Source organism: Crocodylus porosus, unplaced genomic scaffold, assembly GCF_001723895.1.
Source record: "Crocodylus porosus isolate Cpor-Errol unplaced genomic scaffold, CroPor_comp1, whole genome shotgun sequence".
In the NCBI taxonomy this organism is placed as follows: domain Eukaryota; kingdom Metazoa; phylum Chordata; order Crocodylia; family Crocodylidae; genus Crocodylus; species Crocodylus porosus.
The window spans coordinates 202,179,312-202,204,743 of NW_017728886.1; the positions used below are offsets into that span (position 1 = coordinate 202,179,312).

At 43.6% G+C, this 25,432-nt stretch overlaps 1 protein-coding gene across 1 annotated transcript in view; it reads left to right on the plus strand.

Moving 5' to 3' along the window:
* RP1 (RP1, axonemal microtubule associated) overlaps positions 1-25,432 on the plus strand; it is a 328,710-nt gene that overhangs the window by 245,068 nt on the left and 58,210 nt on the right. The window contains exons 40-44 of the mRNA XM_019542502.1: positions 2,045-2,176; positions 2,321-2,502; positions 3,978-4,064; positions 10,995-11,127; positions 14,399-14,550. Of these exons, the coding sequence (XP_019398047.1) occupies positions 2,045-2,176; positions 2,321-2,502; positions 3,978-4,064; positions 10,995-11,127; positions 14,399-14,550 (686 nt within the window). The remainder of the gene's footprint in view (positions 1-2,044; positions 2,177-2,320; positions 2,503-3,977; positions 4,065-10,994; positions 11,128-14,398; positions 14,551-25,432) is intronic.

Below are 25,432 nucleotides of genomic sequence, written 5' to 3' on the forward strand. Positions count from 1 at the left end.
AGGTCTGTAGTAGACTCCCACCATTAAGTCCCTTTCCCCTTGACTGCCTTGTACTCTAACCCAAAGCACTTCAGAGTGCCCCTCCCCTGGCTCCTTGCTAATTAACGAGGATGTGTATTCCTCCTTAATATAGAGCGCCACACCCTCACCCCTCTTTCCCATCCTGTCCCTCCTGTACAGCCTAAAGCCCTTGACATTGACTGCCCAATCATGCGTTTGGTCCCACCACGTTTCTGTAATCCCCACTATGTCCAGGCTGGTGTCAGCCAGCAGGATGGTGAGTTCCTCCTGCTTGTTGCCCATACAATGAGTGTTTGTGTAGAGGCATTTGAGGCCTCCTGTGGGTGTGTGTACTGACCCCCTAGTCCCAACGTTACCCTGGCCCCTCTCTCTTACCTGTTTGATTGCTTCGCTCGTTGGTTTAAATTCCTGGTCTACCTCTTAAATTCCTGGTCTAGCTCTTCCCCTTGGTTGGGTGGTCGGTAGTAGACCCCCACCATTAAGTCTCTTTCCCCTCAACTGCCTTGTATGCTAACCCAGAGCACTTCCATGTGCCCCTCCTCTGACACTGTGCTACCTGGTGAGGATGTGTATTCCTCCTTAATGTAGAGCGCCCACCCCCGCCTTTCCTCCCTGTCCTGTCCCTCCTGTACAGCCTATAGCCCTTGATATTCACCACCCAGTCATGCGTTGGGTCCCACCATGTTTCAGTGAGCCCCTCTATGTCTGGGTTGGTGTCAGCTAGCAGGAGGGTAAGTTCCTCCTGCTTGTTTCCCATACTACGAGCATTTGTGTAGAGGCATTTGAAGCGTCCTGTGGATGTGTGCACTGCCCCCTAATCACAGCATTGCCCTGGCCCCTTTTGCTTACCTGTGTATATGTTCCGCTTGTCGGTCTAGGCTGGGCTGTACTTGTGAGTGCTGCTTGGTTTAGCGGTCCAAGGCTTCCTCCTCCCTTATCTTCCCCTTCCCGTGAAGAGCCTAGTTTAAAGCCCACCGGAGGAGGTCCGTCAACCTAGAAGAGAACACACACTTACCTTTAGGGGAAAGGTGGAGCCCATCCCACCTGAGCATGTCTCTCGTCATGATGTGCGGGCCTTTGTCAAGGAAGCCAAAGCCCGCCTCAAGACACCATTCCCAAAGCCACCAGTTGGTCTCTGCGATGCACATCTCATGCCATCTTCCATGTCCGCTCACTGGTAGAACAGAAGAGAATACCACCTGTGCACCTATCTCCTTCAGCTCACCCCTCAGAGTGTGGTAGTCCGCCATCAGGTGATCAGGGCTTCTCCTGGCTGCATCATTAGTACCCACATGGATTAGGACCATGGGGTAGTAATCGGTGGTCTGGATCATGGCCATTGATCAAATCACTGTCCCTGATTCAGGCCAAATCTGAATCCAAATTGAATAGGACCCATTTTTCACACCCTTACTATGGACCAAGTTTTCCAACTTTTTATTTTTTCCAATTAATGTGATGCCTAGCTCTTTTCTAACCTAATGATGATAAACTTTGGGAGAAATTTACTGTTATACAGCAAATGATGTTATAGAAGCACTATGTTATGTGCATATATTGCATTTTCAGGTCAGTAATATTCCTTCTGTGAAAGGGGAAAAAACTCTTGGTCTTTGAGTGTCATATCCATTATTGATAGGCTGATATACGAGGTCCTGAAAGTCTTCTGTGATTTGCTCTCCATTTCCACTTGAGTCAAGAGCCCATTCACAACCTCATAAGAAGATCTCATTATCTTGTAGAATCTATGCACCTATACAACATGGTACAACCCCCATTTTAATAAAGGTATTAAATGTGTACTTAAACCTTTTACTGAAGTGAGGCCATAAATCTTCCAGTATTCTCAGTGAAACCAATGGAACTTCAGTTTCAAAACACTGCAAGGATGGGATCCTTTTCTGTACAACATAGCATCAGTTAACCAGTTGAGGGTGGGAGGGGAGAAGATTTGCTCAAGAGAGAAATTTCTAATTGTTTTAAATCCAAAAGTAATAAATTACTAATACTTTGTTTCAATCAGATGACTGGTTCCTGGAAAAAATTGTGATAAAGGAAGGCAGTTATCCTGTTACCACACACAACTTTGTTCACAATGACTGGATCAGTAAACTTTCAAAGAAAGATTTTGTAGAAGTAGCAATCCCCCTTAAAGGTAATACCAGTAAAATTGTTCTTTGTTTATATAAATCAGTGTTGAATTACTTTAAACGAGGAAGTCACATTTTAGAAACAAATGTAAAGTTTTTTTTGGTTAACTATAAAATGTATTCTGAATATGTATTTCCATTAATTGTAGAAACATCTGTGACTTCTGACCTTGTAAAAGACTTTGATACTAAAAGCAGAGGCCGATGGCAAATGTGCACGAACTGTACAAATATACCAGAAAAAATACCTGATATTCAACTTATTGTATTTGGAACAAAAAGAAAGTCCTCTGTACAGAAAGTTCAGAATCTGAAAAATGAGCCATTTTTGGTTGGTTTCTTATTTTATTTTATCTTATACAAATCTTAACTGTACAGCTAGGAAATATGCACTGCATTTGTATTTAGTGACTGTCATATTGTACATATAGATTTTCTTATTGATCAGTCTAATATTTAACATCTCACAGGCACCAAGAAAAACATCACCTTTCTGGGAAGTCACACAAGGACTAACACATTACGCTGTTGATACCTACTTTTGAGCAGCTATTAGCATACACACACATGCTCACAAAATTGGAATTAGACTTGTTTAGGCAATTTATCTTATAAAAAGCAAAAATAGTTCCACAGATCATCTGCATTTTACTTCATAGTCTCAGTTAGTCTTTTGTTCACACTATCCTGAGCCTAGGTATGGTTACAATCAAAGTAAAGAACAAATCACCAGGCTTACCTCTAGTCACAAATAAAGGTGAACACCCAAACGTATGAATATTAATTCCATAACTTCCGTATAAAAATATCAACTTTTTTTCAATTATTAGAAAGCCAAGTACAAAAGGCTTTCTCTAAGCATTATGATAACACAAAAGTGGCTTTGGTGTTATCTAGTACAGTGGTTTTCAGCCTTGTACCAGGACCACTTGTAAACATCAATGACCAGTGCCAACCCAATGCCCCTCACTCCTGACCTGCTGCTCCCTACCCCAGAATATAGGGCAGGGAGTGGGTGGGTGTGGTAGGGGGTGCCAAGCAGTGCCTTGCAAGCTGGAACTCTGCCAGCCTGCAAGGGAAAAGCCACAATTCCCAACATTTTTCTTCTTTAAAGGGAAATCCATTTCTAAAGTTTATTGATCTATTTTTAAAGTTTGTTTGCAACCCTTTCATATATTCTTACAAACCATGGGTTGAGAAACTCTGATCTACTTGGTGCTTGAGAAGAGGAATTAAACCTCAAAAGGTATTTTATATAATCTACACGCATCATCACTCACTATCTGCAAACTGATCTCCCTCAATTACCCTACCAGTATAAAACTCCATGCATAGCTGGCTATTGTGTAATTTACAGGAGCCACAGCTACCTTATGCTGACACCAAAACACATGTAAACAGAACTGTTACATTTTGTCTTAGTTTCTGAGTGCCTGTTTGTTCAGTAGAAGCTAAGTTATCCTGCCAAGAAGCACTTTGAGGAAAAAATGACAAATATAATATAACAGATTTTGATTTATCTGCTTCTCCCCTCCCTTCCCCCCTCCCCTTTCTTTACTTTTTGGGTTGAACTGTATAGTTTAGGAGCTATAACTCAAACTTGATTTTTTTTTTGTTGAGCATAAATATACATCATTGGGTGTGTCAAATTAATTTTCCAAAATTGGAACTTGCTCAGCCTTTTGTTAAGATCTCCTGTTTTAGTGATCTTGTTTGTGTCATGCATCTTTCCAGTCATGTCTCTTACGTTACCAAAATTATTGCATAATGTATACATATTCAAGTTCACATTTTTTCCTTTAACAGGTGACTATTGATGATATTGGGGATATAACAAAAGTGGCTTTTGTGTTATCTAGTCAGTGCTTAAGAAGAGGAATTAAACTTGACAAGGTATTTCACATAAACTACATTTGAAATGGATACACCCTATATAATATCAAGAGAAAAATATGTTCTGGAAGTATATTTCCTTGCATAAATTGGAGTGGCTCTTCATAATGGAATGATGATAATTATTGGATTGTGTCAGAAATAGTGGATGAATTTCTGGTGCTGTTATGTCAATAGCGGTTTTGTCATTGACTTCAACAAACTAAGATATTTGAATAGGCATGTCTGATAGCACATATAGAAGTGATTGGTAAGCACATCTTGCAATTTAAGGGCAATTCCACCTGGGAACAGGGGGCAACATTTTCTGTTGATGAACATTCTTAGCAGGGGTGGCTCTCTGCATGGAAATACTCTCACAGCAACCTGATTCAGGAAAGCAGTGTCGTGTGTATATTTACATCCATCTTTGTTCCAAGAAGTGACATAGCACAGAATTTTCACTGCTGTGACTTAAAATGCACTTTGAAGATAAGTTTATGCCAAAATACTATCCTTAATGCTGTCATTTGAATGACCAAGAAAGGGTTACGATCTGCTTATCATATGATTCAGCAGGGTTTTAAAGTTATGCCCTTCCTAAGAGTGGGGATAGAGAGATGTAGAGAGAAAGGCTACTAGGCCGTGGTTCTAAGGAAATAGCTTTTGCTTTGTGTTATCATGCACACTTTAGATTTGTCAATAAACTGCTGGAAGGAAAGCACCTGAAGACAGTCATGGGTGTGGCACTGAACTATTCCTGCTAAGGGAGCTCGCTGGTTTATAGCATATTTTCCTCAGAGTCAATCTGGTTTGTTTAACCCTCCTGGCTAGGGACAGAAATTACACATAGACTGGTTTAAGCTCACTGAGCACAGCACATGCCCAAAAGAGGCATTGCATTAGTTTGACCCAGATTGCAACCTTCAGTGGGGCTTTTTGGCATGTCTATGTAGTAGCTGATTGAACCAGCGTTAGATAAAAGTGCCAAAAAGCCACGGTGAAGTGTGTGAACTATACACATGCTGGGGAACTGGTTTCAACTAATGCACTTCCTCTTATGGTAAAGCAGTGTGTGTGTGTGGGGGGGGGGGTCCCCTCCCACATCTGTCAGCAACTATCTTTTTATTTACATATGGAGTTTTTCACAAGCTATGGTTCTATTCATTATTTAGCTGATGCTGTTGTCTGATTCTTTTTTTGAGCCAAAGAAGAGCACTCTGCTTGAAAGCTTGTCTAAAATCTCACACCCATGCAGTTGGTCTAATAAAAGTTTTCACTCCCCACCCCAAAAAAACCCTTGCCTTGCTGTGTGGTTTCAATACAGGTTGCAGGAGCAGAATCAGTATGAAAACCAGACCAATCCATCCTCTCAAAATGTGTTTCATCTAGGTTAACTTTGGGATGTACAGGGAGGGGGAGAGTGCAGAGATGTCTATACTAACCATATCACACTGTTGCCTCTTATGTGAGTTAATATGAGCTTGCAGTCTTCAGGGCTGTCAGTCTAGAATATTATGTGAACCTCACAAATTAAAAGAGAGTTTTCTCTATGGAAAACAAGTTTAATTTTCTGTGGAAAGATAATCAACTGCTGATAGCATTATTATTTCTGTTTAATTTTTTAAATAGTTCAATACATGGTTAAATAATCAGTTAATTTGCTGCATTAATTTTTTATAGAGTCCAACAGGTCAATTGTCTGACTATAGAGATATTTAATCTTTTCTACTGATGCATTTCTAACCTACAACAGGAAAGGCTAATACGTTTACACCATTTGTTTTCAATTTATTAGCCCATTTATAAATGATTCACAATGTCTAATAGAGATATTACAGAGGAACAGAAACACTATGGAGAACAGAATATTTAAGTTTATAATTAATGGATAGTTTTGGGAAGCCATGGATTTGACTATAAAAAGATAAAAGATGACACATCTTTTGGTCTTATCCTTATATAAAATAAACAAGCACTGACATCAAGATTTTCATAAGCATGGAGATTATAAATGCAGCCACAAGGAAAGCATGGCCCGCTTTTACTAGCCACCTTCAGCCACTGTCATTTTCTCTGTTCTGCTGATGACCTCTTATGGTAGACTCAGAACTTAAGTATTTTACTGCTCACCTCCTACAATTTTCTGTGTGCTTGCACTTCTGTAACAGATGATACCATGTAATTCTAACCCTGACTAGTGTTTATATTCTTTTGTAAGATCAATATACTACAGCAATGGCATCTTTTCATTTGTTTAAAAAAATACAGTATTTTAAAGAAGAATGTTACTGTTTTGATTTGGAGATTAAACTTAAATGTATTCTTCCAATTCACATTAATATAGAAGGCTAAATTTTACTTATGCTGATGCTGAGAATTTCCATACAAGTTGGCTCACATTTACCTGCTTATGTTTTTTTGCATGCAACTCCTGTAAATCAGGTTTTTGCATGTGCAAAGACATTCATCAAGTTTTTTATGTCAATGGGACTCATATGCCATTTAAAATCTAATCATTAGCCTTTTTTTCTTGACCATTTGCATGAACAACTTCAGTTATTGCGGTTTCAAGAGTAGTGCACAAATAGTGATGTAGTGGGTTAGCTCAACTAACACTGTCTTTATTGTTCAGGACATCCTTGCGCTGCAGACAACAGCATAAAACAAATCAGATATCAGCAAGCAAATGCATACACAGTCAATACAGGGTTAATTTACAACCCTAGGGTTCTTTTCTCAGGCCTTACGAGGTTTATCTGACTCACTCTGTTGCTTCTAGCCTCATAGCCTTCTCTCTCTCCTAGTGGTCTTTCCCCCAGATTCTGAGGGCCACTCCCACTCTGCGCTGCAGCCTCTAGCCTCCAAGTCTTCCCTCTCTTTCCTTGCTCTGTCTCGTTCTTCTGGGGTCTTTTCCAGACCCCAAGACAGTACCCTGGCTCTGTGTTGCACCTGCCAGCCTGAGACCTCTCTCAATTCCCTCTGTCCTCTCCCTTACCTGGGAGCTTTCAGCTTCCTTTGTCCAGCCAGTTATTCTCAGCAGCTAACTCACTCCTCCTAGCCAGCCTCCAGTCACTGGATCTGTGCCCACAGCTGTGCTGTATGCATCCCCTGAGGCATACAGCCTGCTACAGCCTGGTATATGCAGCCTGCTACACTGGGCTACAGCCCCTGCAAACATGTAGCCTGCTACAAGCGGCAATGGCTCTAAATGCTTTAAACTTCCAAGAAAATCCACACAAGTCTCTCACAAGTGACTGGTACTAGAAATGATGGTATTGGGAAAAGTCTGCAAGGTGCCAAGCATGTAACACTAAAGGAACTGAAGGGCTCACCTCCTTGCATGATCAGGGATTCATGGGTATAAAGTTTGCTGTATGATAGACTTTAGATCTGGTGCCGTTAAATGTCTATAACTTTAGGATTCAAAGATCTGTATATAGTTTATGGTCTGTATTCTAGGTACTCCAGAAATAAAATTTGTACCAGAGGCCCCCTCTACACATTTAAGGTATGTTGGGATCTAATATGCCATTCACACAGTCATGTATTAGAACCTATCACACCTTATTGACAATGCAGAGGGACCCCAATTCCGGGCTCCCCCTGTACTGGCAAGAAGCAGGCTCCTACAGCTGAGAGCCCCCTGCACTGCAGCTGAAGGGCTCCCCATGCAGTCCACACACCCTCAGGCCTGGAGGATTGCCTCAGGTGTAATCTCTCAACCCTGGGGTTGCAAGAAACCCCTGGGGCTGGAGGATCACTGCAAGGGTGATCCCCCCACCCTGCTCGGTGTGGGGAAATCCCTGGAGCCAGAGGACTGCCACAGGATAGTCCCCCTCCCCAGGGCCAAAGGGAACCCCCTGGGGATGGAGGATCACTGCAGGGTGATCCCTTCTCCCTGGGGGTACAGGGAAACCTTCTGGCCCTGGAGGTTTCCTGAACCATGGAGCCCTATGGAGCACAGCAGTTGTGATCCCAAGGGTCTGGAGTTTTTCATTGGGCATCGTGCACCCCTGTGGCTGGGAGTCCCATCAGCTGATGGGGCTCCAAGAACCAGGGAAGACCCTGCTAAACATATAAAGTAAAGCTGGATGGCAACCAGCTATCACATGTTCATGGTCTAACTTAATAGCTGGTTGGAGCTTTTTCCTGTGTAATAGCTAACTCCACATGTGCAGCTGGTTTACAGATAACTACACAATTAACCAGTTAATTATGTAATACCTGTAATGTGTAGAAGGCACCTTTGAGTTCTCCTCTCTCAAGGTCTCTTTGCCTGAAGATCTATCATATTTACTCAAATATAAGATGATCCTAAATGATATAAGATGACCCCCCAATAATTAGATTCTGTATATGGAATATTTACAAATTTGTTATAATTTTCCAAGTATAGAATCTAATTATTGGAGATTTATCTTGAATTTGTCCCCTTTCCACTGCTACAGCAGGGAATATAAATCTGGGAGGTCAGGTAGCCCCCCACCCATCCCCAGCCCCCATCCTGAATTCTTCCCTCCTCCTTATGGTCAGACCCTGCTCTTCCTGAGTTCATGGAAGTAAGGGGCAACATTTGCATTTAGACAAATTACTACAGGCACCCATAGACTTATTTGATCCAAAATTGATGAATTTTGCCTTTTTGAAACTTCTGAAAGTTTTAGCAGCGGTACTCCGTAAACAAATTTTAAGCAGCATTTTTGTACCTACTTATATATAGTACAAAGGTTGGGTTGTTTTGTTGGGGTTTTTTTTTTTGGGGGGGGGGGGCGTTATTTTGAAAATTTGTTCTGTTCCAGGTCAAAGTAGCCAGATCAGCTTTGAATCCTTTTGATTGAGCAAAACTCAATTGTTAAAACGCCATATGTGGTGTTGTACTTGGCAAGTATCCTCCACTCCAGACTTTTCACCCTGGGGCTTCAGATACTTCCAAATCCATCAGCAGGCATCCTACATGCAAGCTCAAGGCCAGAGTCATGGGGCTCAGATGGCATCGAGTCTTGCTTGCTCTTAGCCGAGAGCTGCAGGGGCAAGAAAGGGAGAAGTCCCCCATTTCCGTAAAGTAGGCATGTAGCCAGGATCCTCCCATTGGAAGCTGGCTAGTAGGAAGCCAATTACAAGACTCTCATAGGGTGTCATTTGAACAGGGGTACACCCTCCACTACACAATGCCATTGAAATCCATTTTGGCTCGGGTACCAGACCAGTGGAGAGACTACACTTGATCTTAGCTCACAAGAAGCCAAGAAGTGATACTTATATATAGTACAAAGTATACATGATATTAGTTCAAAGCTAGAAGGCTCATGATTTACCATATAACTCACTGGACTAGGCCCTAGCAGAGTCAACAGCATTCCAAGCCATGGTGACTCCATGGCTTAGCACTTCTCAGGATCTGTGTGTACTTCAGCTATCCCTCACAAAGGTTCCATGTGCTAATTAGCCCCCCATTCATGACTGGAACTGGATTCTTGTCAAGAATCCTGGCATCCTCCAAAAATGTATGTACAGATGAGGTGCAGGCCAAACTGGTCCTGCTCCACCTCATGAAGGACAGGGCCACACTAACCATATGTGACAGATTGAGAGAGAGGGCAACAGAGGAATTCTGGAAGAATTGTGTGGGCCCCTATTTGGTGATGTTTGCTAGGTATTTAAAAATGGTGATGAAACTGGAATAATTGGATGTGGAAAAGAAAGATGTAGCTCAGCTGTGAGATTGAAGAGGAAGTCCAAATGTGTTCAATGTGGTGGCTCACCATGACTTGAAAAATAATCAGCACTGAGGGGACTTTACTAATTTTGTCTCTGCCCTCAGGGGAATGTTACCTGGCTGCAGCTGGACAGGGCCTAGGGGTGCCTCCTCTAGTTCAGCACCCAAGACTGGTCCCTAGTCATCCCCCACTAGTACACTACTACAGAAAGTCATTATGTCCTAGAATGCTTAAAACTTAAGAAATCATATCTGCAGGTGCATAGTTATGTATAAATCCAAGTCTTGCACTTAACCTTGTAGCTCTGTATCTTGCACAAAAATTTGAACATGTGTATACAGAGCTATATTTTTGTACATATCACTTTCAATGTATATTTTGTAAGTTGGCCGGGGAGCTATTTTAGTTGTAATAAAAAAATACCTTTTCTCCCAAACCCTTCCTTTCAGCCCCCCCACATCCTCCAACAAGAATGGGCATGAAGGATATTGTCAGTACTCTTTTACAAAGTTTTTAGGCCAAGAACTAACTTGGATAATTTCAACCTAAAAGGTGATGGTGGGGGGAAGGTCAATAAAAATGAACAACTGAAATCACTGGCTTATAAATAGGAGTGCCAACAAAGCCTTTACTATGGCAATGTATTAGGGTAGGATTTTCAAAGGAATTAAAAGAAATCAAATGACCAGTTGCCACTGCAGGTCGCTAGAACTATGGTGCCCAAATTCTATTGCAGGTCTGAATGAGTTCCAGAGGGCATGGGACATGTAGCTCCCATAAATCAGCTTTAAAAATTCCAGCTATCAGCTATACAGCAAGTTGGATCCAAACAATCAAAAATACCAAAAGCTATAAACAGCTAAGATAACACATATGTTGAAACATATGTACATTAGCATAATGGCTTTAGACAAATAGGCATTTACAGATAATCCCGCTATAGATTTACAAATTCATTTGAAAATTCTAGAAGAGCAACTACTACTTCCATAGAATGTTGACATTGATCCTTCAGTTGGATCCATACAGTCAGACCTTTTTATGCCTGGATGGGGGCCTTATTACAGGATTTGAATCTCATAGTGACTGTAGTAGCTGTTCCTTCATAAGAAAATCAGATAGCATTCAAATAGAGTAAATTATGTTTGTTGTTCATGAAAAATGGCAATTTTCTTGGGTGAAAATAAGACATTTCTCACAAAGATTGTGGGTTTTCTTTTTCTGCTTGCAGCTTCGGCTAAAAGACCTGGACACTAAGCAAGAACTGGGATTTTACACTACAGACCAATGGCTCTTTGAAGAAGATGGGTCAGAGACCGTGACAGAGATAGCGGCAGTCAAACCAGATAAAGTACCACTCAGAGGTATGCCACTGAAAATAAATAAATAAATAAATAAAACAATGAAAAAATGTTTTCCTGCTGTGATCCAAGTACTGGGATAAATATGACAAGAAAGATTGGAAAGTATTTTAGGAAAACCATTGGCAATTATTTTTTACATGTTTGGTTAAGGCATTTATATGAAATTTTGCTGGATCTTTAACAAGGCCTACAAAGGCTTAATTTATGTTGAAATGTTTACTGTTTTAAAGCAAATAGCACATATGTATTTAATGTTTCCATTAAATTAAATACCACTTTGAACACCTCAACAATATATAAAGCCAAATCATTGTTGTTTGATTGCAGTCATTGGCACTCTGCCAGCATATACCATCTGACCGTTTGACTCCTATGTTTTAAAGTGCCCATGCAAAGTCACAATTAAGAAAATTATGGGCAGAGAAAAGATCATGAGGGTTTTCTAAAGACTTCTGCTAAAGGCTTCTGCTATAAGTATATTTTACAAATCTGATAATGTCACCCTTCTTTAGATATGTTTTACACAATATGTACAACCCCCCCTCAACAGAATAAAAAACAAAGGTAGGGGAGGCAAGGAGACCTGATTCATTAAAAAGAAAATTAAGAGAAGTTTCTTTTTTTCAAACATTAGAAGCTATTTCCTTCCAGCTTTTAATTCAGCACTTGGAAATAGGAAGAATTATACATCAAGGAAATAGTATAGCATTTAGTTCTTCATAGAGTTAACAGAACCCTGGTTAAAAATCAGTCTGTCATGCTGCCTAAAAGAGTATGTGCTAAATAACTATGTGTTGTCATCCATAAGTCATTCTGGATGATGATTGATTATTATCTATAGTGAATAATATTAATGCACGTCGATGAGAATAGTTGAGCTACTTTCCAAGGCCAAATTAATTGATGGTGGCAGTAATTAGTGGCATGCGAAACAGCACTGTTTCATTTCAAATTCTGTTTCAAAGGGACAGTGTTTCATTTTGACATTTTGTTTACTTTCAAAGCACTGTTCTGTTTTGTTTCATCGAAACTATTTTGCTGTTTTGATGTTTTGCCCATATGCTATAATGGGGAATTGTGAAAATGCCTATAACTTTGTCATTTATTGCCTGATTCAAATGAAGGCATGATAGTCCCTGCTGAGGCCATAAAGCTTACCAGGTTTCAAGGAGATAGGTGCAGGGGTTTCTGGGAAACCACTTCAAGCTGCTTACAAGGAAAACTCGTGACGTATGATTTTGTGTGTGTGGTGAGGCGTGCCCTCACTGGTGCTGGGGACTCAACATGACATGGTAGTGTGCCCCAGTGAGGTCTCCTACTCCCCTACAGCCTCAGCCAGGTCCACCACTTTAAATAACAACAGGTAAGTAAGCAGCACAGTAGCACTAGCATCTCAGGTAATCAAACTGTAACAGAGCCTTTCTTTCCTTTCCTGCAGGAGCTTCTTCTATAGCAGCTGACAGAGAACTCTCCCTGCCAGCCCCAGCCCTGCCTCCTTCTGGTCAGTTGACCGGAGACAGATGCTAGGGGTGTAGGTTGTAGCCATGTTGATCTAAGGACATGGCACTGGCAGGAAAAGGTTCTCTGGGTTAATCTGATATCTTTTAGTAAACCAACTAAATAGTTGGAGAAATATATCTTATCAAGCTTTCGGGTTGAATGTAATATGATCTGTATTTATGTAATAAATGTAGATAATTGTGTATATATATATATTTATTTAATGTGTGTATGTGTTTATGTATTTATGTAATAAATAAAATATATAAATGTATGTGTTCCTGCATAAACTCTATATTATAGCATGCAATATATTCTGTGCTTCCCTGAACAGTGAATGGAATGCACACTGAGAAAAAGCACAGATTTCTTTTCTGGAGAAAAAGAATAAAAATAAAATAACAAAAACAAAAAGAGGATTTGAAAGGAATGAATGAATATAATAATAACGGTATAGAATGAAAAGGTATTGAATCCCACTTGCTAGTAACAAGCTAGCAAGTAGGAAGTGATAGCCTTTCTCTGACGCTGCTCAGCTGCTAGAAGACGTAGCTCAATAACTGACCCCAGGGCAGAAAGCTTAGTTCAAACAATGCTGCTTTGTACGCTGTTTTTTTCATCCCTTCCCCAGAGCACTTGGATTGGAAGGGCCTAAGGAAGGAACACAGTCACTATCCAGCTACACATGTCAATATCAGAGCAGTCCTTCTCCCCTCTTCCCCCTCCCTCTCCTTAGTTTCTGTTTCCCTGCAAGCAAGCTCAGCTTTGAAACTCAAAACATTTCAGAACTTTTTCCAAAATATTTTGACTGCCCTCATTTCAATTTGATACTGTTTCAAAGCCTTTTGTTTCATTTTGATTTCGCTGTTTTGAGTTCAAAATGAGTCAAAACAGTGTTGAAACGAAACACCTGGTGAAATTTTGCACAGCCCTAGCAGTAATTATCTTACTGACAGTCCAAATCCAATTGCAGCTGATCTGGAATAAACAGTGGGATTTTAACACTGTTAATCTTGTATTTCATCTGTATAAACTTTTGCTGTAGTGAGTAAGTTGTAACTGGAGTTAAGGTCCATAACTATTAGGAAGAGGGCTAAGGGCCCAATCCACAACTCATTTATTTTAATGATACTTTTTCAACTCTGTTCAATGGGTGTTGCATAAGTCTTTCTATAAATAGGGATATTTCTGCATGCTACACTGCAGTTCCATGCAGAGATATCAGCAAAAGCCTTGAATGTGCTAGTTTGAATACCAGATGCAGTCAGGCACATTAACACAGCTACCTGGTCTAATACATAGGGTTCCATTAAGCCTGCAAAGAACTAAATGCTAAAATATACCCCAATACACAATTTACCCACCTTTTAGCCTCAAATTGGAAGAAAACAGCATTATTGTTTGGAGATTTTATTCAAAATATTCAGTGTGTGAGATTATTTTGTAGATATGGTATACAATGTACCTAAAACAAAGAAGGATGCCTAATACCGCGATAGATTTTTTCTCTATCCTTTTTGGTATTTCTTTATAAAGGACATCTACATTAACATTTATAGCACTGCAACATGTCATTGATCAGTAGTTAGAAAACTATACCAGGTTAGGATGAAAATATAGGAACTTGAAAGTACATCAATGAATATTAATTTATCTCTTAGTCCTTTAAATTAGTCATTTACTCATGATAGATTGACTAGTAATGTTTTGTAATTAGATTGGTAAATAGATTAATTTGGTAATGTTTTCATTCATTGATTTTTCATGGCAGAAGTTCTTTATTCAGTCAGCATTCATACAGGAACATTACCTGCATCAGGCACTGATGCAGATATCCTTATCACAATATTTGGAGAGAATGGAGATTCTTGTAAAAGAAAACTCAGGCATTCAAGGTCACAAGCAAGTTTTGAAAGAGGTCAGGTTAGTATGGATTTTTATTATGTATTTCTTTTTGTTGTTTGACTTCTATACCCTGTTTTCTTTTTGATAGTTCAGTACACGTTTGAGGAAAAAACTTACTGTGTGGTGAACATCGAAGCTTTTCATAGTCTGTTCTGTAATACAAAAGCACAGTAAATAACTTGAATGATAATACTGTGTTGAATCTCTGGAAACTGCAAGTCAGTTGCTATGAACAGATATTTTAGATCAATGTGAAGCAATGTCAATACTACTAAGCAATTTAAAAGCAATGGAACATCACAGAGTATGATTAACCATTAGAAAAAAACCTAATACAGCTAGCTCTAGAGTTGCATAAAAATGTTTTAATTTTCAGTTTTCTGTGAACCTGAAACTGAAGTATCCTGACACTGATACTTCAAAATGTGTTGGTTTTAAGACTTATCTAGATTATGACTCTGTCTACACTAGGGTTGCCTCCACTGCCAGAATTTCTGGTGGCAGACAATAGATCCCCTCATCAGGCCATCATGGCTGCTGAACACCCATCAGCTTCTTGAAGCAAACCATGGCTCTACTACAGCAGCTATGTCACCAGAGTGCAAAGTGCATTCTGAGAGGTCACTAACTACTGAGTGGATCACAGCAGTCAGTTTAATCATGTGCATGTATCTTCATGTACCTGTATCTGGCTGCTAGCAGGCATGGGTGGATCCATGTGGTAGGCCAGTGAGAAGTGGCTAGTATTTGTTTCAGATTTGGCCAATTCAGGGGACAGTGATTCGATTCAGTGATTTGAATCACTGTCCCAAATCGATTTGGCCCTTGCTAAATCAGCCAAATCAAACAGGTCCCGTTCCCTGCCTGCTCTCCCAGCCCCATCAATGGCTGCATCACCTGACTTCAGCATCTTTGCACTTAAAAAATAAAATAAAAAATAAAAAAAGCCCTGCACTCCACTGTCTGCTGAAAGGCAGAGGGGCAATCCCCATTGCCCTCCACTGCCCTGCGCTGCATGTGGGGGCTCTGCCATGAAACTGCAGAAGCCCCAATGGCTGGTGAGTGCGGGGCTTTTTTTTTTTCAAGAGCCAGGGCACTGGGGCTGGGCAGGGCAGTCATTGATGGGGCTGGGTGAGTGGGTGGGGAGGTGCTTAGAGGGGCTGGGGGAGCAGGCAGGGGATGCAGCCTGGTGGGGGTCCCTTCATGGTCCCTTTCCCCTTCCTTCAGCCCCACTCCCTACTTACCAGCACAGAGCCTGAGTCCAGCTCCCTGTGGTGGAGAGTGTGGACTGCCCAAATCTCTGAATCTTTATCTGAATCTTTTTGGAATCAATTCGGAGCCTTCAAATTGATTTGGACCTTTTTATTGGTCTCCCAATTTCATTCAGAGTCAGAGATTCTGCCACCGAATCAGGCTGAATCTCCTCTGAATTAAATCAGCACCTGAAGCTTTGCACAGCCCTACCATGTGGGGCTAGAGGATGAAGTCAGGCCCCTTTGATTTCTGCTGTACTACCTAGTTGGGAAAGCCACATTTCTATTCAGGTAAAGCTGGGGGGGGGGTGCGGCATCAATCAACTTGTTGTTTCATTATTATCTACTTGACCCCTGCTAATCTCTTCATTCTGGTATTATTAACAACCCTTGATCTTCCACTAATAAAGCTAGCCCTACAATTATCCTGTCTATTATCTACTCGTGGTAAAGTTTCTCTGCTCACCCCCCAGCATGTCTAGTAAAGGTCTGCTGCTACCTGGAGACCTGTACAGAGACAAGGAGGGGTTGCAAAGGGCTGAAGATATGCTAAGATATTCAGTAGAAGTCAGGAGGGAATTTCAAAGGTGAAGCAAAGACACGTTACTATACTAACTTTTTCCTGAGTTAGTCATTTCAGGAAATGATGGGGGTTGTGGGAGGCTGAAGTAGCAGTGCAACCAGGTATGGGTGAATGAGAAGGGTTGGTCACCCTGGGTAGGGGCACTGCAAGCAGCAAAAATGAGTCTGCCTGTGATCCAAACAGTCTGTTTCTTTATGTTGAGGTTGGAGGGCAGTGGAGGCCAGCAATGTGTATGTTTTGGGTGCTCAGAAGAGCAGGGGAGATCTTAATGGGGTGAGAGAGGGATGGCAAAGGTCAGGTGGCTAGGGTGTGATTGTGATGTGTCTGTACAGGTTGGAGTTGATTTATAGAGACAGTGAGCAGGTACAGCAGGACTTAGTGAAGCATGAGGGTGATGGTGGGGTGTGATGGGTTTGAAGCATGAAGGGGTGGCACTGAATATGGGGTCATGTAGGATAACAGGGGACAGGTAATGGGGCATTTGGGATGGCATGGGCAGTGCATAAAGAACAGTGAAGGGCACTTTTGGGTCATAGTGAAGTGTCTGGAGGGCCCATGTGAGGAAAGGTATGGAGCAGTCCTATTCATGACCAGGATGGAGGGGTTACAGCTGTATTCCCCAGCACTGGGTATCTGCTCCACTCTGGAGCTGGCTGTCATCTACCACTCTTCCCTCCCCCACCCAACTCAGTTGTATATATATTTGCTTGGATGTTAACAAAAACCCTAAGTAATATATTTTCTTGGACTTAGAATAATATAGCGCTAGGCCCCTAGCATCTTAGTAAACCTTATAGTTTCATTTCAGTTGGAGAAAAACATATGCTCTGATTGTGCCCCACAACATTGGCACTTACCTTTTTAAAATCCTAGATCCACCCATGCTAACCAGATCTAGTAGTCAGCAGAAGCCTTACTGCACTTAGCAGAGAGTTTTGGCCACGTACAGGTATTATTCTTCTACTAGGAGAATTGCCAATCTCCTGGTAGAAAGAGCATACAAACGTTCATCCAGTTTCTTCTGAAGGAAAGATCTTCTGGGTTGACACCTGAAAGTTTTCCTCTGTTAGACAGTTTCTCTCACAAGAATGAATGCCTGTATGCTACTCCACACCTCTTCCCATCTAGTCTGGAAGGATAGTGGAGCAGCTGCCTGCTGCTGCCTACTTCTTCCCCAAACAAGGGACTTACGGGTCTGAGACATGGCTAGGGGCTTTGCCTTGATATTCCCTCTATTCCCCTCCTGGAAAACCAGGATCAGAATGGAGGAGACCTGTTCTCCAGACTGCAGGGCCTAGGGGTATGGAAATCATGGGGAGTCTTTTCCCACCACTCCACATCCCACTCCAGTGAGTGGGAAGAATGGAGCAGCTGTTGCTGCTCACCATAGAATTATAGAAAATTAAGGTTGGAAGGGACCTCAGGAGGTCATCTAGTCCAAACTTCTGCTCAAGGCAGGACCATCCACAACTAGACAATTGTAACCAAAATTTGTCTAGCCAGGTCTTAAAACCTCCACGGTTAGAGTTTCTACCACCTCTCTGGGAAATGTGTTCCAGTGTTTTACTACTCTCCAGGTGAGAAAATTATTCCTAATATCTAACCTAAACTTCCCTTGCTGAAGCTTGAGACCATTGCTCCTTGTTTTGTCATCTGCTGCCACTGAGAGCAGTCTAGCTCCATTCTCTTTTGAACCCCACTTTAGGCAGTTGAAGGCTGCTGTTAAGTCTCCTCTCAGTCTCCTCTTCTATAGACTAAATAAGCCCAGTTCCCTCAGTCTTTCCTCAAAGTCAAGTCCCTCATCCCCCTCAACATTTTTATCACCTTCTTCTGGATCCTCTGCAATTTGTCTACATCCTTCCTGTAGTGGGGAAGCCCAAAACTGAACACAGTACTCCAGATGTGGCCTCACCAGTGCTGAAGAGAAGGGAATAATCACTTTACTTGACCTGCTAGCAACACTCCTACTGATGCAGCCCAGTATGCTGTTAGCCTTCTTGGCAATGTCCCAGAGATGCAGGGCTGACCAAAGGGAAAGCCTCAGCCAGAGACAGACCCCAGGGGGAGGTAAAATTGAAGAAACCTACCTGTTGCAGGAGTCCAGGGTAGCGAGGAGGTGCACCAGGAAAAACTGCTCACATGGTTTATCAGCCATGCTTATCTTCAGCTGGAGCTGGGTGATGTCAGGAAGAGATGTCACCTGGCAAAGATAAAAACCGGCCCAGTAGGCGCGAGCGAGGGGACGCGGAGCATAGGAGCAATGGGGAACCGCTGTGGGGCGCACCCGGTTGCCGCGTGCAACAGCTGTGGTGGCAGCAGAAGGAGCTGCAGACGATCTTTGTGCCGGGGAAGACCGGCAAAGATCAAAGGAGCTGGCAGGGAGACTGGCAGCAATGGCAGCAGTGGGAGCCGTGGAGGATATCCATGCCAGGGAAGACCGGCGAAGATCAAAAGAGCTGGTAGCAAAGCCAGCAGTGGCAATGGCCGTAGGCGTTGGGGCAAATCCCCGCACTGGGAGAGTTCGATGCGGAACAGGCGAGCTGGCAGGGGAGCAGCAGGTGCCACAGTTTAGGGAAGAGATGGATCCCAGAGGGGATCAGATAGACCCCAGCCAGGGTGAAGGTGTGGACCCCAGCCCAGGGGATGCGTCAGCCTAGGGGCGAAGGGGGCACGGGGCGTCCCCCCATGGGTGCCCCTCTTTGCTTTGGTTTTCCTTTTGTCTCTCACTTGTAGCATTCCTTTTTTCTTCGGCGTTTCTTTTGGGTTTTGTTACATCAGGGCTCCCACGGTGCAGGGCTTCTCTAGGGTGAGCAGTCAGCTCATGCTTTCCTTTCACAGTCAGATTTGATTTTGGTCCGGGTCTAGAGCAGGGCAGCTTGGCACTCTATACGAGGCCCAGGGAATTAGGGATACCACTCGGAGACGGGAGACCGCATGAGAATGCAGAGACAGCCAACAACTTCCGCCGTGAAACGCGTGGGATGTTGAGAGGGATTGTGCCGAAGACTGAGTGTCACCAGGCCCTCCAGCTTTGGCTAGAGTCCAAGGTGCCAGCTTGTAGAGCAGGACAAGGGAACCGGGAAAGACATCCAAAGGGGCCAGTTGAAAAGATCCTGAGGCCTGTCTCACTGGGTGGTGCATGACCGGGGTGTAGGGAAGGTTGGAGTCCTGTAGACATCTGCCAAGACCCATGACAACTCTGGACTTGTGTATGTCCCGCTTTTCTAAGAAGTCCTTAACCTGTTCTTTTGCCACTGTTGACTGCTCACCTCCTCCCCAGAATGTGCTGCCCAGTGCAGTAGTCTGGGAGCTGATCTTGCCTGTTGAGACTGAAGCAAAAAAGGCATTGAGCACTTCAGCCTTTTTCACATCCTCTGTCACAAAGCTATCTCCCTCATTCAGTAAGGGACCCACACTTTCCCTGATCCGCCTCTCGCTACCAACATACCTGTAGAAACCCTTGTTACCCTTCAGGTCCCTTGCTAGCTGCAACTCCAATTGTTCTTTGGCCTTCCTGACATCATCCCTGAATGCCTGAGCAATGCTCTTATACTCCTCCCTATTTACTTGTCCAAGTTTCCATTTCTGATAAGCTTCCTTTTTGTGTCTTAGTTTACTGAATAGTTCCCTGCTAAGCCAAGCTGGTCTTCTGCCATGTTTGCTGGTCTTCTTCCACATCCAGTTGGTTTGTTCCTGCACTCTCAGTAAAGCTTCTTTAAAGCCTTATAGCCAGCTGTCCTGTTCTCTCACTGAGACTGGCTTCCCAGGGGAACCTGCCCATGAGTTCCATGACTGAGTCAAAGTCTGCTTTTCTGAAGTACAGGGTCCTTACTGTCCTGCTCTCCATCCCTCCTTTCCTCAGGATCCTGCACTCAATTATCTTGTGGTCACTGCTACCCAAGTCACCACCCACTACTACATTCCCCACCAGTTCTTCCCTCTTTGTGAGCAGCATGTCAAGAAGAGCATGGCTCCTAATTAGACATTCCAGCACTTGCAGCAGGAAGTTGTCCCCAGCACTCTCCAAAAAAATTCCTGGATTGCCTGAGCACTGCTCTATTGCCCTTCCTGCAGATGCTGGGGTGATTGAAGTTCCCCAGGAGAACCAAGGCTTGTGACTGTTTGAAGAAGCTGTTTGTAGAAGTCCTCATGCACCACTTCCTCCTGGTCTGGTGATTTATAGCAGACACCTACCACATCACCCTTGTTGTTATCCCCTCTAACCTTAACATAGAAACTTTCAATAGGCCTATCTCCAGTTTCATACTGGAGCTCTGAGCAAACACATGACTCTTTTACATGAAGTACAACTCCTCCTCCTCTTCTCCCTTGCCTGGGCTTGCTGTGCAGCCAGGTATTGATTTGCAGGATGCACCTATTCCTGCCCAGGCCCTTTCTCTTGACCAGAAAAAGAGAGCATGACCTGAGTTCCAGACACCTTCATGCTTGCACCCAGATCACTTTTGATCTGCTCAGGATCTTTCCTGGATGTATCATTGGCCATAAGCTAGAGAGAGCAGATTTAGACAGGACATTAGGAAGAACTTCTTCACAGGATGCACCTGTTCCTGCCCAGACCCTTTCTCTTGACCAGAAAAAGAGAGCATCACCTGAGCTCCAGACGCCTTCATGCTCCTCTCTGCCTGTTGTCAGGGCTGCATATCTGTTCTCCGGCCAAACTTCTGCAGGTAGAGGTGAAGATTTCTGCTTGCTGCCTGAGGTCACAAGCTCCAAGTTTCCAGCCACCTGGGAGTCCATGTCCTCTCTCTTTTCTAGCACTGCCCCTGGCAGTTCTTCCTCCACAGTCCTGGAGATCTCCAACATCAAATTGATGAACTCCTCATGGGTGAGGATGCTTCAGAGCCTTACCACCACCTCCTGTAACACCCTTGCTTGTTCCCTGAGAGATACCATCAGAAGGCACCACTCACACAACAGTCACCCCCCAACCTGGCTGTCACTGGAAGGAACCTACAAGCCACAGTCCCCGCAGTGCCAAACCTAGACCTGGGTAGAAGCCACAATGATGAGCCTGGACAGAAATCTTACAGGTACAAATAGAGGCAGTGGTGGTCACAGTGGATCTAGCCATGGTTGCCCAGGAACACCTGTCCTGTCCACCAACCAGTGTTCCAAGCGAGTGTTCCAGCATTGCTGGTGATGTAGTGACACCCCACCACACCTCCTTGGATTCTGGTTTGGTGGAGCAGCTGGTGTTTCTTAAGGTGAACCTCCCACTGCTGGGGTACCTCAAGGTCCAGGTGTAGACAGAGTGAGTGCCACCCTCCTCACTCTGTCCACACCTATTTTCTTTTGGTTCCAGTTTCCAAACCATTTAATGCCCCACTTTCAGAGCTGGAGGCAGCACTCACTGCATCATCAGCCAGTAGGGGAAGAACATGTCCCTGCTGAGCTCCTGTGCCTGGACAAACTTGGAGGTATGGACAGGGGCTGTGGGGAAGAAGGAGGCCCCAAGTCCTAGGCATAACCACTAAAACTGCACCCTACCAGGGTCGGGAGGCTTGGTGGGACTGCCAGTGGTGCAGCAGCCCCCAGGAAATGTCAGGATCTAGGATCCCCCTGGTGAAAGGCAAGTAGGAGGTGCCATAATCTCCAGCTACCACATGGATGCACAGTCCTGGCTGGGGAAAGCCCAGATCCATCACATCTTTGACAGGTCTGAGGCTTGCTGGTTGCAGTGGAGTTGTGAGGTTCCAGATGAGCTCAGCTTAGCTGCCTGGGATGCCAGCTTTCAGGTTGAAAAACCTTTCATCAGGCTGAGGAAGCACCTGCAGTTGGTGTGTGTGCTGTTCCTGGAGGAAAGGAATAGTAAAGAAGCCAGAGGCTGGCATGTAATGCAGACAAGAAAGCCAATCAGTGAAAATGGAAATGGAGGCATCAGGGGATGTGGGACAGGCTGGGGTAGGGGGGAGGGAAGGGGGATGTAGCAGGTAAAAGTGGAGAGGTACGTGGGGAGTCAGATGTCTATCAGGTTGTAGTGTGTCAGAATTCCAATGTCTATACTGTGTCCATGAGTTTCTGTACCTAGGAGGTTGATGATGAAGTGCAGTTCGTAGGCTCATCTGTGGCAGATTGGTGGCAGCAACAAGAGCAGCACCAGCACATGGGTGTGTGGGGCCATTGGGAAAGGAGCCTAAAGCCCTTGGAAGAGTTACTTTTAAGGTGCTATGCTCTGGCTTGGACACCAAGTAGTGCTACTGTGCTCCATGGACACTTCAACAGTGAGACCAGCATGTTTTCCAACCACAGAGCTTCAGTCAGCTCTGTGCTTTTACACTGATGATTTTGTGGAGCTGTTTTTGCTTTGTGATTTATCGATGGCACAGTTTTCATGCTGAATTTATAGACCGGCATTTTTATCCTGGTTATTTATGGAGCACCTGTACATTTATGGACATTTGGCAACCGTGGTCCCAAATGGTACAGACTAGGGATGTGCGAAGTAGGCCCTATTCAATGCAGATATGGATTCGGCCCAAATCAGGGACAGTGATTTGATTCATTGATTCAGATCACTGTCCCTGATTCGATTTGGCTGAATCCAGATCTGAAGATTTGATGCTGATTTGGAGAATCAGCGATTCAGATATAGACACAGCTTTAAATGTTTTTTCTACATACCTCAAGGTACCAGCACAGCTCATGAATATTGTGATGCTGGGGTGGATAGAGCATCCCACAGGAGCACAGGTCGGGGGATGGCCCACGTGCTTGGTGGCGAACTTCCAGTCCACCCCCGGAAGTACTTCCGGTCCACTTCCAGGTCTGCCAGGGAGCATGTGTTGTTCCCCGCCCCCAGACCCAGGAGACACCAGTCGCTGAGCTGGAGGGTTCAGGGGGCCACCCCAGTGCACTCCCCGGTGGACCCAGAAGTGGACCAGAAGTGCTTCTGGTCTACTTCCAGGTCTGCTGCCAAGCATTCTGGGATGCCCCTTGCACTTCTGTGGGACAGTCCATGTGCCCCAGTATCACAGCATTCACGAGCCGCCTGCTACCTAGAGGTATGTAGAAAAAATATTTAAAGCTGTGTCTATGTCCAAATCTCCTAATCTTTCCAAATCTCTCCAGATCATTTTGGAGGGTTTTGATTCGATTCGGAGAGATTAAAGGGTCCTCTGATTTGATTTGGATTTGGAGATTTGGCCATCAGATCATGCCGAACCTCCACCGAATTGAATCAGGGACTGGAGCTTCACGCAGCCCTAGTGCAGATAGCCTCTGTGTGTGTGGCATATGCCAAATCACGGAGGGGATGGGCAGCACAGCAGAAGGTACAGCAGAAAGCAGAAGGCAAAGCAGGAAATCAGGCAAGGAGCACAGAAATGTAAAGGAAGTAGAGTAGGAAATCGGGCAGAGAGCACAGTATGAAACAGAAAGCAGAGCATCAGATAAGGGGTAAGAGGAGGAGTTAATTTGTGTCATGCCTGCTGAAAAGGTTGACCCCCACCCTTTAGGTCAAAGGTTTTTTTTGAAAGGGAGAAAAGCAAAACAATAAAGTTCTGAATTCTGTAAAGGTGGAAGCAGATGTCATTTTTTGTTGCTTTTGTGCCACCCTAAAATCTTTCATGGTGGCACAAAGACCAAGCAAACAGATATACATACCCCTTGCTGCACCACAAATGCCCCAAATTCGTGGCTGTGACAAAGTAGTATCAATTTGTACTGCTGTATAGCACCACACCTCTGTTTACTTTATGGTGTGAGATGCTGGCAGTTCAGAGCTGCTTGTGCTCTGGAGCCACCCCATGCAGATGCTCCAGCAGCTTTAAGGGGCCATTTTTGAACACCCCAAAAATTCCCAGACAGGATCAGGCTCCTGAAACCTTGGGAACATCTGTGTGGGTTTCCCTGCTTACAGAGATGCACCCACAGGATCTTCAGGGCACATCTCCATAAGTGGAGAAACTTTGACTTTCTCCAGTTATAGAGATATGCTTCAGAGATCAAAAGGGTGAGACCCTAAGTAGAGAGCATTGGACAGGCCCTCTTAGGGCTTAGGGGGGTCAATCTTGCATGGACATTCCCTGGGTACCCAGGACTAAGCCCTTTAAACCATGTATGAACAGGTTGCCCATTGTCCTTCAGTCTCAATGGGTAAGGCAATGGGCAACATGTGTTTCATCCAATGAAGTGGATTGACTGTGTTAACACATCCTGGAACAGCTGATCCACTTAATTTGGCAGTGCATATTTCCAAGACTGCTATGGAGTAGAAGAGAAGTGGCACTGCTATAGGGCAAGCTACTTAGCCTAGGCACTGTGCTGCATATGAACTGTATTACTGTCAAACAGCACAAAATAAGGCATTTTAAATATAATACCTGTTTTAGGTGAAGTTATGAATACTCTTCCTGCAACAGGGGCTGGACTAGATCACCTCCTGAGGTCCCTTCCAACCCTAACTTTCTGTGATTCTATGTTTCTAACATCCTCCTAACCTCTGATCTCTTTCTCTAACTTCTTACTAAGAAAAACAATACTACTGACTTTATATTACTTTCATCACCCAGTTTGACATTTTAATTTCAGATCTTTTTTCCAGCCCACATTGCAGATACCATCATACCCCTCGCTACTTCCTCCATTTGTCTCTGGAACAATCTGTCTTTTTGCTATCAAACTTCTAGGATTCGGCTTTCATTCTGATCTTTAATATAAGCTTTTTTACAAAGCTCTTTAATAATACAGTTTAGACTATTAAATAATGGGGGATGGAGGAGAGAATGAGGTTATAGGAAAGGGGGTAAACAAAGAGGATTTTTTTAGTTCTGATGTTTAAGATGGAGAATCAATGAGGTAGTAAGGCTGTTATGTATTACGTTTTGCTACCCACATTGCCTACCCCTAAGGCAGCTATTATATGTTTCCAAAGACCAGTTCAGGATATGGACACACATTACATTTGTAGCACTACAAACACCCTTATAGCACTAGAATTAGTCAACATTCAAATATTCATGCCATTTCCAGGGTCACAAAAATGGCAGATCCTCTCCAAAGATGTTCCTCTTCCAAAGAGAAAATTCAGTAGTGCTGTGGTTTG